The 18,380-nt window shown below is 39.5% G+C and overlaps 1 protein-coding gene across 1 annotated transcript; it reads left to right on the forward strand.

The window, feature by feature from the left end:
- The first annotated feature begins 2,512 nt into the window (after window positions 1–2,512).
- Window positions 2,513–17,770, forward strand: serinc3 (serine incorporator 3). Its single transcript, XM_086168871.1, has 10 exons — window positions 2,513–2,774; window positions 7,660–7,821; window positions 9,840–10,033; window positions 11,311–11,390; window positions 11,482–11,619; window positions 11,841–12,010; window positions 14,528–14,618; window positions 14,795–14,996; window positions 15,739–15,966; window positions 16,642–17,770. Exons 1-10 carry the CDS (start codon window positions 2,736–2,738, stop codon window positions 16,775–16,777), a joined length of 1,440 nt encoding a protein of 479 aa, XP_086024997.1. The 5' UTR covers window positions 2,513–2,735; the 3' UTR covers window positions 16,778–17,770.
- The last annotated feature ends 610 nt before the right edge of the window (window positions 17,771–18,380 follow it).

Below are 18,380 nucleotides of genomic sequence, written 5' to 3' on the forward strand. Positions count from 1 at the left end.
GTTAGTGATGCCTGCATGTCTGATTTCTTCATCCTGGGACTGCCTGTATGTTGATAGGAGCCTACACTTTTCCAGCTTGAACTCCTCCACCACAGATGATAGAGGTATGATAGAGAAGTTGGAGCTGACCAGATCTTATGTAATAGGCCTACCGATGTGCAGCTTGGAGGAATTTCTAACACTTTCCAGAGGTAATTATTGATCTTGCTCTTTTCATAGGGACCTCATACACCGTCTGCAGCCACGTAAGTCTCAGAAGCAATCTATGTTGGCAAAGCCAAGCCTTGAACTTTCCAAGGAGCCCTGATTTTCGAATTGCCTCAGCAAATCCACGGTTTGCCTTTCCCTATTATTTTTGTCGGAGCACGAGTTATCCAACCACTTACCTAGGCTCTTGATTGGATTCTTGTTGATGGATGGAATTGCTTCTCCTTGCACTTGCAGCTTGAGACAGTTAATTAGATTTCTTATTCTGATCACCAATGCCTCGACACTTTTTCGATTGAACCTCATTCTGGCCCATGTTGCAAAACGGTTCAGATGTGTAAGCAGGCACCTTGCATCCACATCGGTCTTGGTGGTTACAGTAAGGTCATCCATATGACCTCTTATTGAGAGTTGCCAAGTGCCTGACTTCATTTATGGTCCTCGGGCTTCCTTCTCAGAAGTTGTTGTAATGAGATTCACTCCCATGATGAAAACAATGGGCGATATTGTGCATCCAGTTGCAATTCTCTGCTCCAGATTTTGCCACGTTATTGTAAACTGGGTCAATTTGAATCATAACTGGATGCCTCCAAAGTAACTAGTGACCACATCTCACGTCTTCTTGGTTTTCAAGCTATGAAGCAACTGTGTTTACTGCTTAAAAACCACCCTGCTCCAATTCTACTGCAACAATAGCAACAAAACAACCAGCACCACCACAACAAAGAAAAAAAAAAAAACAACTGCCGATGTCAATTATAATGGATAGGAATAAAAATGAACCATGTTTTGTAACAATTTTCAACAAGAACCATCTTAGATGCAGCTCTGAGGGGATTATAATTCTAATAAAAGCAATATAAACAATCAAATCCACTGGAAATCATCATAAAACACAACATTTGAGCCTTGGTTTAGGAGCAAAAAAGTGACATTACACAATAAAACTTGATAAAAAAAGAGGCAAATTATTAACAGATAGATTTTGTCAAATACAATGTTTTAAAAGCAGCTTTAGACAAGTTTATTCATTTTCTTCTTTGTATTATCTAGGCTTACATCTCCCTCCGAGGGAGATGAGCTTGCGATCATTCAAGCTCATCTCCCTTGTCTCATCTGCGCTGTACAGACCACAATGTTTTTGACACACCTCCCAAAAGTAGCTGTTAGCGCAAGTTAGCATGGAGTATGTAAACCTTCATCTGCGGAACATTAACTCACACATCTGTGGATACAATAACAATAAGAATTGAGTGAGGCAGTTGCTTTCTCACCACACGAATGAGAAACCTCTTTAGGCAATTTCCTCAAACGTCAAAAGGACTTTTGACGAGGAATGATATGTGAGCGGCACATTTTTAGAGCTTGTGGGAAATAAACTGCTAATTCAACTGGGTCATCATTTCTTGTTTTTTGTATTCTTTTCCCTCTGGGTTAAGTTGTCACACAACTCTCAGCTATTATTTATCTGTGTTTATATATTCTCTTCCTAGTAAAATCAAAGTTTGCCAACATGCCAAAAGAAGGAGTAACAAAAATGTCAAATTGACTAAAACTCCAGCGACCTCAAGTTGTCATATGACGAAATTATGCTTTGATCTTGTGCTTTTTGACCAGTTTCCATCCCACGCAGACATGTTTTTGTGCCTGCAGTGGGGTGAGAACCACGCATTACACAGTTGAACACAACAACTGTCTCAATATGAGAACATTAAATCGAGGGCAGTGATAATTTCAATACCTACTTAGCTAGTAAAAATAAACATCAACAAGACCTTATATCACAAACTAATAATCAGAAGTCTTGTATTATGTGATTTAAAAATGGGTATATACATCTGTCAGTGATCAGTGACCTTAAAGTTGTTGTAGGTGGGAACATAGCCAGACAGCACAGGATGGCGGTGTGAAGGATGAATCTGGTTGCAAGGAAGATGTAAAGGACAAGACCTAAAAGGCAAGAAGAGAAAGAAGATGGAACATCGCTGACTCCTTGTGAAACACTGCCGTCTAGTGGGACTGTGGAGAAACAACAAGCCGGCACTTGTGAAAGCATGCACATTGTATGCAGTAGCAGGCAGTCGGCTCTAGCTACTGTAGGTACTAACGTAGTAACAACGGTACTTGTGACGGTGATATGCCGGAGCATCAGTAAAAACACTCACATGTCTCAGATCAGGAGATAAAAGAGAAAACTCCTCACAGAAGGTGAGGTGTTGATACCCTGTAAATCACCATTGTGATCCACTGCGTGGATAGTAACCAGGTCGCGTCACCATGACGTCGTCACTTGCTGCTACCAGCGCAGGATTGGTGACAGACGCGGTAAACCTGAGCGGCGGAAGGAAACGCTCATCACCTTCTCGGTAAAACCCCCGGTTATGTTTCTTCCGGCACATGATCACTAAAACACAGACTTTGCCGGGTTGCCTTGAGAAATCCATCCTGGAGGGAACGACGGGAGGCAACGGGAGGAATAACCGAGATTCACCGACTGTCCTCTCTCTCGAAACTAAAACTTGGCTGTCATGGGAGCTGCTTTAGGGGCTTTTTCACTCGCTGGCTGGGTAAGTTATTTTATCCACGTAAACTAAGTCAATAAAATAAATCTTTTAGTTAATTAATTTGAAAAAAAACTCTGGCGCCGGAGGGAATGGCAACAAGTAACGGCGCTCCGAGCGACTGTACCCTGACGTTGATTTGCCCCGATCTTGACACCACGTATCGAAGTGCCTTCTCACATCTCGAACTTTCGGCGCTTTTATATTCGAGTGGTTCATTTAGAGAAAGGAAAAAAATACGAAAACAGGTCAGACATCAAAATGAACCTGTCAGCGGAATCCACCTGACCGTTCTTTTTGTTTCAAAAAGTATATTGGAGAGTTACAGTTGCTAGCTAGCGTAGTTGTGGTAATAATGAAGTCCTACTTTCACCTGGGGTTCGAATATATCACTCTACTGGCATGTCGGATTGTCGGACATTATGGGTCAACATATCAATAAATGATTTAAAGTTTATGCAACAAGCGTTACTCTCGTTGTAGGTAACGCACACTGACACTGGCGACGGCTTACTAGTTCGTTGTCGTTATCTATTGACTTTATTACAGCCCACATAACAATAAACTTGCACAGTAAGGGTTAACAGTAACCCCCCGGTCATCTGCGTTCACGTGATCTGGCGGATTAACCGTGCTTTGTTTTCATGTGAGAAGCAAACAAGATTTATACTCACAAATAGAGTCTGCGTTATGACTGTAGATGGGGATCTAAGTGGGTGTTTTAAATCCATATTTCACGGTCAAAATCCACTGTCTGGTCAGAATATTGCCTCAAGTTCTTCTCTGTTTTTTTTTCTGTTTGTAATAAACATGAAACAGCAAGGTATTAACCAGAAATAACTCTGCAATGTTGGTCGAAGCTAACTGAATATCAGTGATAAAGCTATTCATAAATCCAGTCATATTCTATTCATGTTTGATGAAAAAGAAAAGGAAACATTCAGGTTAAGTGTGTAATGTAAAGATCAAACTCGTGTGAGATATGGGATATGTCAATAAATGAACCATATCTGTCTGGGTGGCATGGTTTACAGTAAATCAAGACCGTGCTTCTGTCAATTTTACACCAATAAGCTGATTTCCAGTGTTTAGCTGTGTTGTGGTGTGTTCATTTTGTGTGTCATGTGCTGGCTGCATCTTATCTGGCACACATTAGTGCGTGTACTAAGCCGACCTTGTTTGGCAGACGGGGTATTAAGTTGTTGACAATCTTCCGGGCCTCCGTATTTCTTGACTCCTCTTAATTGGAGGAGAGTTGAATACCCACAGAAGTTTGGAGGTTCATGATCTATGCCAGTCAGATTGAAGGGAACCACCAAGTTGAAATGGTCTATTTTCCTGACTGTCATCACATTCTGTCAAAGAACCCAACCATGGCCCATATTCCTTCAGGGTTCCCTGAGATCATCTGTTTAGGCTTGGATTTAGAAAAATAAACCAAATATGCGGATGGACAAATGCAACGTCTTCTCTGTACGCATGTAATGTTCAAAACTTGAACACTCTGACCCTGACATGCAGCTAAAAGGTGTTACTGTCATGACAGGAAGAATGACTTGTGTGGAAGTCTTCATCTGTTGAAAACCCCTTCACAGGACAAGCACGCCTTGTTCCCTATCTGTCCTTAAATTAAACTGTTTGGGCCAGTCATTCCAAGACATGAATTATCTTCATAATTAGAGAGAACAACGCTCGAATAAAAGGCTCTATATATTGTCGGAGTCTGGTGTCCTTCACCCAGTCCTCCTGCACATTCTTTTATAAGGAATGTCTCTGCTTGTAGAATATTTTCTTCATAGACGTCTTTTGCAATGAAGCTTGTGTTAATGCTACATTCTTATGAGACTTAAAAGATTTTAAATTGGACCTGCCATGTTTGACTCCTGTGCAGCAGAAATTTTTCTTTGAGGGTTCATTCGTTCACAGAGCTGTCTGCAAAGAAATTACAGTTTGGGGAGGAGTGAGCAGAGCTTTAAAGGTGGTGTGAATAAATTAGGTCTATTGTGTGTCGGGGGAGACTAGAAGAGATCAGACCAAGGTCTGATTGTAAGGAGATCATTGTTCAAGAGATAGTAAACCTATGGAGTCAGGAAAATTATGGAATCTAGGTTGTAATTCAAGAGATAGTTTAACTTTGAAGATAGGTGGAAATGGGACAAAGCTCAGGTTAAGACAGGGGGAATCTGTGAAGACAGGAAGGGATTGTCAAACTACTGTGGCCTCACAAATAGTGAGAACAACCAAATTTGTGTGTGTGACAGAAGTCAACTTACTAAAATGATGAAGACAAAAATAATCCATTGCATTACATAACATAATTTTATATATACACCACATCAAAGTAAACTTTGAAAATACCTTAAAAGTCTAAGTAGAGGACTAATGTCCAACATTCTAAGAAAATAAAGGAAGTAACGGAACATGAATTCAGAAAAGTCCATCTTTAATCCTCTCATACTGTTTGGGAGAAAACGAAAGCTATAAAAGGGGCGTTTGTCCCGAAGGGGAAGCTGTTTTAGTGTGGTTTGTTTTGAGCTCCTTATTTAAAGATTAGCAAAACATTGTTTAAATATGACCTAACTCATTTTAAGGTCCTTTTTTATTAAGATCTAATAAAAAAGACCATTCAAAACAAAGAAATTATCTTCAAAATACGACACTGTTCCAGTGATAGAATTTTTATACAGGTTGCAGGAATTGGCCCTGAAAAACATGAATGGTGTTGAAAAACTGTCATTTGTGAGAAACTGACTGATAATACACTCTTGGAATTAACCCAGATGTTTGGAGAAAAAAACAAGGGAATCATTCTGACAAAAATTGCAATAAGGTAATTTAAAAATGAATGAAAGTAAAATAGCAAAGATTTTTCGGTCACTAAAATTTTACACCGTCAGTGTTTTGGAACATTGTAAAATTAACAATGTAACTATCAATTTTATATTAATTGACAACTATTTAATTTAATTGGTTATTTTTGAATATCTTTACTGTCTTGTCATGGGCATTTTAGGAAGCCATCAGGGGCTTTGACACACAGATAAACATATGTCAAATATTTCAACTTTTTTTAATTGTTGATTGTATTCAGAATAAAGTTTAAATATTATGAGAATACATAATGAATCTTTTTCCTTGCTCATGTTCCAATTCACAACATTAGATTGTGGCAAACATAATGGGAATTTAATGGGAATATATGTATTCATTCATTATGTCAGCATGCTTGGTATCAGTTGTTCCATCTGTATTGCAACCCGCCAAACTGACCCTGTTTACAAACCACATCAAAAACCTCTGCTTTCCCTCCACTTTATGCTGATCACTTTGCAGACTGTTTGCACGCTATAACCATGTAAACCCTCTATGTGCTGTACATGGAGATTTCATGCAATTAAAAAGACATCTCTTTTCTCTCTGGATCTTTGAAGGTCATTCTCAAAGCTGATATCCACACCAACTCCTTTGGCTGATGAAGTGAATTCACATAGTATTGATTAAGATTCTTAATCTTAAAGATATAAACAATAGTATGCACAAGACAAAATTAGGAAATATATATCTTCATCTAGGATGCACTTACAGTGAATTCTGGTAATAAAAAGTATCCAAAGCATTGACCTTTCAAACCATCATCTATCATTTTCTTTCGGGGGCTGCCCCTTCTTTAGGCTAAAATAACTAAGAAGAAGAGCAAGTCTGTGCCATATCCCCCCTCCTAATTTTGCTATTACATCCTAGAGACATACCTTTATTAACTGCAAAACCTATGCCAAACTGATGAAAAGACAGACTGTTTGTCAGTTTTAAGTCACTGGAAATCACTCCCTATTCTGCGCAAGCCATTGTACTTGCAGGGAGAGGAACAATTTATTTTAATTTTGAATTTGTTCTTTTTTTATACTGCTGCAGGGTCACAGGGAGCTGCGAGTAATTGCAGCTAACTTTGTGTGAGAGGGTGGGTTCATTCTGGATCATTTGCCACGCAATTACAGCAGCACATATGTGCTTGCATCATCCACTATGACATTTTACATTTTTCAGTTAAACTACTGTCTGATTTTGGTCTGTTGGCGGAAGCCATATAACCCAGAGATCTCACACAGGCACACGTCAACCTTCCTGCTTCTCGCTGGTTATAATATTAGTCTGAAATATAATAAAGCAGAGTCCTGCTGCTTAGTTGATTATCGTTGGGTATTTTTACTGGGCCAGATCCTACCCATAACCAATCCTACGTTTCAAATAGACACTCAGGAGTGCTCTTTGGTATCAGAATCAAAACTTAAGATATAATGTCATCATATCAAAGCCCTCCACTTTGTATTTCCTAACATGTCATATGACAAATAAAAACTATATGTTTCAGATGCCATGTTTTTGTCATCAATATTAATAACATTACTGTCAAGTTTATCAGATGGTTGAGCACAAACAAATCAATATGATGCTTTCTAATGGTTTTGTTGTGTAAACGTGCTATTTCGCATCTTGCGGGAATCTTGCACACCTTCAGTCAGAGAATACATCTGTTTCAAGCACAAGGCGCGCATGCAGACCTGATCACATTGGGTCATTAGTTCCATTTCTGAGTCTAAAGATGGCTGAATAGCAGAATGATTCATTACTTTAGCCCCACAGTGAGGGTCAGCAGTTGTCAGATGATACTAGCTCATCAGATACTTTTCAGACAAGAATTTAACAGTGTCTTCTGTTAAATCAGATTTTTCACATTTATTAACCTCCTCTCAATTATATAAAATGTGACACTGCTCTAATGTTCTGTTCTTTGGGAATGACACTGCTGTGGTTGCCAGAGAAAGATCAATATCAAGGCCGTGGTAGCAAATATTTTCAAATGAGGTGTGAAAAATTCTGTTCCCTATTTCAGATTCCGTGCCTGTGCAGCGGGGCTACATGTCTTATTTGCAGCTGCTGCCCCACTAGCAGGAACTCCACTGTAACCAGAATCATCTACGCTTCCATCCTGCTGCTGGGGACCATCGTGGCTTGCATCATGCTGTCACCGGGTGTTGATCAGCAGCTCAAAAGGGTATATGGCCTCTACAAAAATCACATGGGGCAATCCTAATACCTCATGGCTTTAGATCTCCCAGCTCCTCAGTGAAATTTTCTCTTTTTTTTAGTGTATTTGGAGAGGTTAATTGAATTACAAAGATGATTAGAATAAATCAGGCTGGACTCACTTCCTCATGTTGACGTTATTATTGATCTCCATTGGGGAAATTCAAATGCCACCATAGCAGACCAGCATTTATTAGTATTTGAATTTTATGAGTAACATATATATCAGTATATTGTGCGTGCCACAATCAAGTCTGAAGTTTTTATGGACATGATACTCCAGCTCCTTCTGTAACTCTAACCAGTTCTTTCATGTAATGAGAGGTTACATAAGGTGATTTCCTCATTGATACAGCTGTATGCCTGATGGCAGAAAGCGAAAGAGGTGTCTCTTCTCATTGCATTAGGTACATTTTAACTTTAGGTTACTCAGTCACCACCTCATTTCGAGGACTTAGCTTAATGTGATTTACAGTATGTCTGTCAGTTAGTTCCGAGGGTGAGAACACTTTTGTGTCCTGGGAACTTTCTTCACAGCCAGTGGCTCAAAGTTAAACAGTCCTGTTTTCTAGCTGATTACAGAATATATAAATTAATAACGGGATAAGCAGCCGATGCCTCACATGCAGTTTTATCCCTCAGGCAGGTACAATGTCATGAACAATAGCTAAAGCTGTTAAATGTAGCTGATGCTGCTGCACTGACTTCACATACTCCTCAGCTCCCAGATATATTTAGTGTTTGAGTAGGTGCTTCCTTGGGGAAGTTTGGGGAAAATGTGTTGTGGTAAGCTGTGCATTTGGCATTACAGACATTGCAAGATATTATCTAAAACCCAGGAAGGAACTCAAGAGAAAAGGCGTGAATGACAGGCTCAATATCACTTAAAAAGATTGATATTTTATCTTCAAATCAGCAGGAAACAAGTCGATAATCAACAAGATCAGCAAGGAGTCGAATTAAACTCCTCATCATGCTGGGGACACACTGATTTCTTCTGTAGTGTATCTGACACATGACATACCATGTTATGCCACCTTATGATCTCTGAGTTTGAACTGCAATATAGATTTCTAGAATTAATCTGGTACTAAATGCTATTTGTTAATGGAACAAATAGCCTGAACCCCCAGTAATTATATAATACCAATAACCTTAGAATGTGTTTTTTTTATTGTTTTTGTTTGTTTGTTTGTTTGTTTGTTTGTTTTTCTGATCTATTAGTATTGAACCAGAGGGTATCGTATCTACACAACTTGATGCTACACATGCGTCAGAAAAACACTGAAACACTTCAATTTTGTCATAGTTAATGAAGTTACTGGAGTGACGTTATTAACTATGAACATAACTAACATTCAGTATTTAGATTAGATATGATTTGTAGTGTCCCCTGAACATGTTTATTGTTTGAGAGGACTTCAGCTGTTGATCATTTTGAGCGCTGGTATGGATTAGAATGAGAAAAATTGTATTCAGAAACCAGGTTTCTGTATGAGTGTAGATCATGGTTATATCGTGTTAGGAAAATCACATGCTACACACATGCTACAACCCAAATAAATTGAATGTGTCTCCTGTATTATAAGGGATATTACGATTCAAATTTTACTAATTAATGAAAACGTTAATTTCACTGACATTTTCAGGCCATCTCTTGACCACTTCACTAGTGATTGTTCTAAAAAAAGTTATTTTCCCCCAAATTACCAAATAAACATTATGCTTTATAAATATTTGGAAGGTGAAATTTTGCCATTTTCCTAACATTGCTATGATTTTGAAATAATTTAAACAAATCAACTGAGGAAATAAGTGACGTAGATAAAGACGATGAAATTCTGCATTAAAGTTAGAAAAAAATCATCATTCTGTGTAACAGCTATACAACACTAGGAATATAAAGTTACATTTCATGGCATTGTTATTGTGCTATTAGAGAGTACTTTCAAAATGTGAACGGTGTCGTCCTGTGATATGCCATAGATCCCTGGTTTCTGTGAAGATGGGGCCGGCTCTTCTTTACCTGGCTTGCAGGCCGATGTCAACTGTAAGATGTTTGTGGGCTATAAGGCAGTGTATCGTGTTTGCTTCGGCATGAGCATGTGGTTCTTGGGCTTTTCCATCCTGATGCTCAACATAAAGAACAGCAGAGACCCCCGTGCTGCCATCCACAATGGGTAAGGCCATTCATTAAAACCAGCAATGTTTGAAAATCGTCTCTGTATCCTAGGTTTACTCCCTGTTTTAAATTCCCAAAGGCCTTTCAGTTAGAACAGATGGAAGGCGTCTCACCCATACAGTCACGGCCCCCTTGATTAAGACTGAAAGAATCTTTCATGTTTTTTTAACACCAATATAATCAGTGGGATGCAGTGGTTAGCCCTGCCACCTCACCTGGTTTGATCCCAACAAGGGGCTTTTCTGTGTAGAGTCCTCATGTTCTCCCTGTGTCTGTATGGGTTTCCTCCATGGTTTACTTCCATGTTTTCGAGTTTCCCCCTACAATCCAAAAACACACAGTAGGTTAATTGGAGACCCTAAATCTCCCAGATGTGTGAATGAGAGAATGAATGGTTGTATGTCTCTATATGTGGCCCTATGTGAATAATCGATGATGAAAACGAATAATATAATCAGTAATTGAAACTTGTCTACCCAAGAATATAAATACGATATCATAGACTATGCTAAGATGGCTGAGGAATATTCGGCTGCATATGCGGTGCAGTGTTTTTTAATCTTCAAAATTATGTAGTATCATATCTACATAATACATGTGCCTATTTAGCTGGAAGTTTTTATCCCCTGTGCATTCACTGCACTGGTTTCAGAATCATGTGCAAATGCAAAATTTGATCACTTCACCTCGTTATGAATTAAAGCTTATCTCTTCCGTAACCTTGAATCATCTCACCCCACCACTTTTTGTTTCGCTCTGTTAATTTATCTCCATATGAATTATTGGAACAACTTCATTCTGTCTCTTCAAGGCTTTTGTTATCTCTGACTTCTGTATTTTTTCATTCAAAGAAGTCGTAGCCAGCACAGGCTATTTTTTTCCTCCTCATTAGCTGAAATTTGCTTCACAATCGTTATCTAGTGCAATGGCCCCCAACTTTTTTGTACCAGGGACCAGTTTTATGCATGAAAATCTTTCTGCTGGACGTTTAGAGGTATGGGAGTCCATATAATAAACAATTACATTTTATATTAGGCAATTACAATAAGGCAGTAAGGCAAAGGCAGAAACAGTTGTTTTTCAAAATGAGATCAGGAAGGTTTAATGAAAATACTATAATTGGATAATTTGTACCAAGAAAGTATGTGTGTGTGTGTGTGTGTGTGTGTGTGTGTGTGTGTGTGTGTGTGTGCTGACCCCTTTGGGAACCTTTGGGAAGGCTCACCTGGGATAAAGTTTCAAACAGACAATGAAATATTGACCTTTTTTTTCTAGCTTTTGGTTCTTCAAAGTGGCGGCCTTGATTGGAATCACAGCAGGTGCCTTTTACATTCCGGATGGGCGTTTTAATTACAGTAAGAATTTAAATTCTCAAGGAACTGATACAGAATGCAATGTGATAATGGAATGATTGATTGACTGGCCTGTCTGTCTGCACTGCTGCAGTCTGGTTTGTTGTAGGCCTTGTCGGCGCCTTCTTCTTCATCATAATCCAGCTGGTTCTCCTGGTGGATTTTGCCCACTCCTTGAATGAGTCATGGGTGGAGAGAATGGAGATGGGGAACTCCAGGGGCTGGTATGCAGGTGAGTGACGACCGACTGTTCTCTACTGAAAACATCATGTTGAAAAAAATTGATACAACTGCTAGACATTTAAATGTGCCTGTGACATATAAACACAAACAAAAGAAAATACAGAAATACAGAACTAATAACATTTATAGAGGGTCGAGAAGACTTACGATGAATAGAAGCCACAATTGTAGAAGGTTTCAATATAACATGTGTGTGTCTTGTGTTTCCAGCTCTGGTAACCGTCACTGTCGTAAACTACATGCTGTCAATCGTCGCCGTTGTGTTGTTCTTCGTCTTCTACACAAGGCCTGACGGATGTGCCATCAACAAGTTCTTCATCAGCTTCAACATGCTGTTCTGCATTGTGGCTTCTGTAGTCTCTATTCTGCACAAAGTTCAGGTACATCTTTCAGGTGACATGAAATGAAAATCAGGTAAAGAACTAGATTATATCAGTCATTATTAAAGGAGACAATTTGATACAACGGCAAACAAAAAAGCTGTGCATTTGTCCTCATAAAGAGAGCAACAAAAACTATGAAGTAAAAAACCAGGAACATTAAATCAAGGCTTGGATTCTGAAACTAAAACCAAAATGATTGACAAACCATTTATGGGGCAGCTTCTCTAAATGCAAAACTAAAAATGTGTGGCTTAAGTTCCCCTAGAAAAGTAACAATTTGTGGGAAACTCCCTTGATAGTTACTCCACAGAAGCTTCCCCAACATCAACATCAAGTTAAGATCAGACATCCCAAAATTAGATCAGATCCCTGAAACACAAAGCACCCCAATGTTGTTACATTAGCTTGTAGACACAAACAAATTATAAAAATCTGCCTAATGGCATCCCAACATGTGTGTTTTTCAGTGTTATATCGTTGAACTGCAGAGTTCTGAGGGAACCGTCGTTCACAAATACCTTCTGTGCTCTTTGTACTTGACCTTGTAAACACCTGTCTAGAGGGACGTTCCACTTGTGTGTCCTTCCGCATAGGGAGGGAGAAGTCAGTCCACACTGATAATGAAACACTGATAATGGCTGAAAATAACCCAAAGAATATAGTACCTTTGAATTTTGAAGAAATAACTATGAAATTATCAAACATTTCATCCAAAACAGTTAATCCAAGTGTGTGTGATTGCGGCATCAGACTCAGTCTCAGTGTGAGGACAGACTCAGTATCTCAAGGTAAAACCAAATAGCATTAGAAGAACAACTTCATTCCACAGACTCCGAACAAGGACCCAAAACTGCAGTCTTTTTCTCAAGCTCCCCTCTCCTATCTATGTTGCACTGTGAATGTTATTGTTATTTTTTACTCAATTCTTGGGTTGCTGTATTGGTGCTTTCTTGCCAGTAACATCATTATGTAACATGTTTGTCATCTTTGATATTCTCATTGGCATTTTCAGAGGATTTCAATGTTTTAGTTACATTCTTTTCAGTGTCTTGGTAATTAATTTTCCAACCCTGTATAAAGAGCCCTATTTTTGAAGGTAATGTTACAGATTTTGAAACGCAATTCATGCTTATAAACCTACCATTATAATCATCATTGTTCATTAAAAAACATACATTTGCTACATTTTAGTAAAAAGAAAATGGTTATTATGGTTAATAATAACCTTCTTTCATCATATTAATGTCTGGATTTTTAAGAATTATCATCTTTTGAATACTAAATATTTAGGACAAGTAAAGTTATTACAAATAACTTAAAAAATGATAAATAATGATAAATACAAATTCAGTACACTTTGACATACACCCCGGTTCTACTACCATATTTTGTGGACCATAAGGCGCACCGCATTATAAGGTGTAATATCAATGAACGGGTCTATTTTCATACATAAGGTGCACCGCATTATAAGGCGCATGATAAAACATATGGTATACAAAGCGAAACAGAACAGTCAGTTTAGTCGAACTTAAATCAACTCATTCACAATAACTCACAGTTGTAACAAATATAGAAACTCTTTTTGGTCTTCTTTACTTGGGGTTGTTAATCTGCTTACTTCCTCCACTTCTGTGCCATTGATTAATTAATGTTGAATTCTTTCACAGCTGCTCTATTCGCATGATCTATAGTGTTACTGATAGCCTTGAGTTTGAATTGCGCTTTGCAAGCATTTCCCTGAACAGATACCATTTTTGGGAATCCTCATACACACAAATGTACATTAATCTTATGTTGAAGCACAGTACGTACCGGTATTACTAAAAGTGGCGGAGGTAAGCGTACTCCGTACTTATCTCTGATTTGTTTATCATTGCCAGCGATAGCAGACACCTGAAGTGTGAGCACTTCAGGTGTCTGCACTACATAATTAGTTCTACATAATTAGTTATCTAACATCGTCAACCCATATTCAACCAAGGACCCACTATAACACAATGTCTCTGTGTCAATTGGGAATGGTCCAACAATCAATCAAGCGAAACATTATGACAGATTTTTGAGCAGTGTACCACATAAAATTGGTTTGAGGTCAGTAAACGCAACAAGAATTCATACATAAGGCGCACCAGGTTCTAAGGCACATGGAAAATTTTTGAGAAAATGTAAACATTTTAAGAGCGCCTTATAGTACTAAAAAATATGGTAAAAGCTCATTTTTTCATATATACCTACCAGTCGCCAGTTGTTCACAGGATCACAGATAGAAACATACAACCATTCACTCTCATTCACACATCTGGGCAATTTACCATCTTAAGTTTACATTTACTGCATGTTTTTGGATTGTAGGAAGAAATCCCAGTGCTACCATGTAGCTGCTATTTTGAGCTATATATCATTATCTTCAGCTTGCCCTAGATGCATTTCAAATATAATATTTAAATATTAAATACAAATTACAATACCACTTTAACAGTTTAACATACAAGGTGGCTCTGTGTGTCCTAGGAGTCTCAGCCGCGCTCGGGCCTGTTGCAGTCTTCCATCATCACCCTTCACACCATGTTTCTGACCTGGTCCGCCATGACCAATGAGCCAGGTGTGTCAGCTTTGTATCAAACAGGGTTCCAAACACCTGCAATGGAGACAGATCTCGACATTATTAAAAAAAATGAAATGAAAACTTTTTTAAATGTATTAAAATTCATAAGACAATAAACTAGAAATTACCTAAAACTACATATGAAATCATAGTCCTTTAACACTTTCCCTCAGACCAAACCTGTAATCCCAGCCTGCTGAGCATATTCCAGCAGATTGCTGCACCGACACAGACCCCTCTTGAGATCAACAACCAGACAGCGGTGATCATCCTGGGCACGGAAGAGCCTGTCCTGACCGCGCCGTACCTGCAGTGGTGGGACCCGCAAAGCATCGTGGGCCTCGCCATATTTGTCTTGTGCATCATCTACTCAAGGTAAGAACCATCTCACCATCCTCCTGGGATCAGAAGGAAATATTTCCACATTATTGAAGGAAATACACAATTTTAATTCAAGCATCTGCAGGAGAACAGAGCACGTTCATTAGACTTCACCAGAAGGTGAACAATATTTCAGCACATCCCATCTTATACATGTTTTCAAATATAAAAGCTGTGAAAAACTAGAAATGCATTTGATATCTGAGCTTGGCGTAATCATGTTAATGACTGCTGTCATGTGTCTCCTGCACTCCAAACATGTGACGTTTCTGTGATTTAAATCCCCGAACTCGGGCCTTGTAACAGAGATAATTCACTTATTTTGCGCTCATGGGAATCACAGGATCTCTCCTCTGTTCCGCTCTGCTAGAGGCTAAAACACATCACATGCTCACATCACGATATATTATGATGCGACAAAAGCATCAACTTGTTCTGTTCTGTTCGTGTCCAAAGCTCCTATTTTAATAGTGAACGTTACCCCACCTGGAAGATCTCTGTCTCACCTCTGCTGTTCTATTTTAGAGCATGTTTGTATATTCCCAACTGTCGGCTGCAAGGCCTGAAACTAACATCAGCTGACTCAAGGAACTGGCTGCACTCCCATCTGCACGTGTCATCTGACTTCTCACAACAGCTACCATGCTGGGCCCCAGCAAGAGATGGAGGGCAGTCCTCCACCTTTCCTCACGAAAAGTGGCCGAGAACACTAACCCATAGTCCTGTATCTTGTCAGTATCCGTTCGTCCAGCACCAGCCAGGTGAACAAGCTGACCATGGCCTCCAAAGACTCGGCCATCCTGGCAGAAGGTGGGAGCAGCCTGGACTCATCGGAGGAGTCCACAGGGCCCAGGAGGGTGAGGGACAACGAGCAGGATCTGGTCCAGTACAGCTACACCGGCTTCCATTTCATGCTTTTCCTAGCTTCTCTCTACATCATGATGACCCTCACCAGTTGGTACAGGTTAGTTACACACGCATACACAAACACACATACACACAAACAACTTTTCGTTCCACTAAGTGTTGTGGAATTTTTGGAGGCTTCTTTAAGAAAGCTAATGAATAACAAAGAATGGTCAGAATGGTCTTATGGATGTTTATTTTGAGGTCCCAAAAGTCATGCAGAGCACAGAGTAGGAGAGTACGAAGAACACAGGACGGAACTGGGTTTTTTAATGCATAGAGAGGAGGCACCGTCCTGGAGCTCAAGTCCTATTGGTTGGAGGTGGGCTTGTATGATTACTTGGTTGTATGCAAGAGAGAGAAGAACATCAACAACGGTTGATTAAGAGACGGACTTTGTTCATCAAGTCTGAGTACATGCTACATTTTTGACATATCAGTCCTGCTCATGAAAGCGCCACATGCTCAGTACTTTTTCACTGAGGATATATTTTTCCACCGGGAATAGGATATTTTCTACAGCACAGACATTGGAACAGATAAGAAAGCAGTTTCACACAGAACAGTAAAGTTACATTTCTATTAAATATTTTCACAACACTACAATATAAGTGATCACACAGGGATACTTTGGCTTAGGCTTAAAATACCACCTAATTCAGCCAGGTTTGTTTAAATAACAAAAAAAAGATAGCGGGGTTCTGTAAAGCGGACGTGTTTTGTTTCCTCTCAGCCCAGACGCCGACTATACCATCACCAGCAAGTGGCCTGCTGTCTGGGTGAAGATCACTTCCAGCTGGCTCTGCCTGGCCCTCTACATCTGGACCCTGATGGCCCCCATAATCCTCACCAACCGAGACTTCAGCTGATCCTCCACCTTCTACTGAACACCAGCTACGTGCCAAATGGAGTCAAAGTACACATTCCTCTTCAGCAGCGAGCAGATCTAGGTGCCATGATGGACGCTATTTGCAGCAGGCGTTTCACAGAACATCAGTAGCAGTTGCTATGATGTTTGAGAAAAAGGATGAGGCATAAAAGGAGGACCTGAGATTTTGACAGGCTCTTACACCTGCTGAATGAATTAATTTGCTGCGACTCCTTCCTTTCACTCCAATTTAGAACCATTTGTCATTCCAGTTAGGGCTCGGCAGCCTTTCCTTGTAGAGCATATGTTCATTGTCTCATAATTGTTTTTTCTTTCTTTTATCAAACTCCTTTCAATCATTCAAGTTTCATTTAAAGAACCTTTCCCATTGCTTTTTACCCTCTGATCATTTTTTTATGTTTAACCATAGCCGTCAAAGAGCTGATGTAATGCACTTCTGCTCCCCATGTGCTGTAAAACATGTTTTGGACCAGAAGAATCATCTCATGCTGTCAAAGCCGCAATTAGGCCGAGGATGATAAATGTCGTTTATATGTGAAAACAAGGACCAGCTTGGCCTTGTGTGTGTGTTTGAACTGCAGACACACCCAAGCAGAAAGTTTGTTTTAATTGGCATCACCCATGTGACTGTAAAGAGTAGCTTTATCATTGACTGATATTGTTAAAGACTGTCTTAAGATGCGACAGCAGCATGTGCCTTCTAACAGCAGGACTTGTGGAGTTACTGTACGTGATAAGCGGCCGCCACCATGTTTCATTCGTCTCAACAGTTTTTCAAATCGAGCAATTCTTTCATGTTTACAGTATAAACACGACAGCCAGAGTGAATCAGTTTCAAATGCATGTTACAGGTATTGTACTGAATTGCGTGCGTTAATCTGTGGGCTCTTTCTTTTTTTTGAACGTGCCCAGGGCCTTCTGGCAGGCCAACTGCTGAAATGGACATCGCAAAACAATAAAGTTTTTACATAAATCTTTCTCATCTGGCACTGACAGCGGTGATGCATCTGAGCCTGTCTCATTCATATGACGGCCCATTTTGGTCTCTGTCTCACCTGGGCCTTCAAACATTTTAACGCCCATTTCTATTTTTCTTGGAATCGGAGTCCAAACACCCAAGTTCACAACATTTCCCTGCTTTCTTCAGCCTCATACAGTGCATGTGGAAACGTGGGCTGTTTTCTAGAGTGTGTTGAAATCCTTTATGATGCTATCACACACAAATGTCTAGAAGTGCAAGCAACATAAAAAAAGGACATGGACTATAGAAGAATGTGGGAAAATAAATAGAGCGCCTAGAGGCTATTAATAGAAACATCCATGCATCTTTCCAAGGCTACTCACAGCCTCCTTGTAAACACAAGGCATCAATAGTTACTGCACTCGATGTTTGATGAGTTTGAGTTGTTTAAATGCTTGCAAATGGAAGTTCACCTGAAACACACTCCGGTTTTGCAGTTTATCTTCTCACAGAAAGATTGACCTGCAACTGCATGGATTTCAAGGGTTGCCGCCGCACCTGAAATTATGGAAGTTTATCAATAGTCACTCTGAGAAATGTGTAAAAATTGAAACTCACATCA

The sequence above is a fragment of the Fistularia commersonii genome, chromosome 21 (genome assembly GCF_037954325.1).
Source record: "Fistularia commersonii isolate RoL2024-O1a breed Wild chromosome 21, RoL_Fcom_v1.0, whole genome shotgun sequence".
Lineage (NCBI taxonomy): Eukaryota > Metazoa > Chordata > Actinopteri > Syngnathiformes > Fistulariidae > Fistularia > Fistularia commersonii.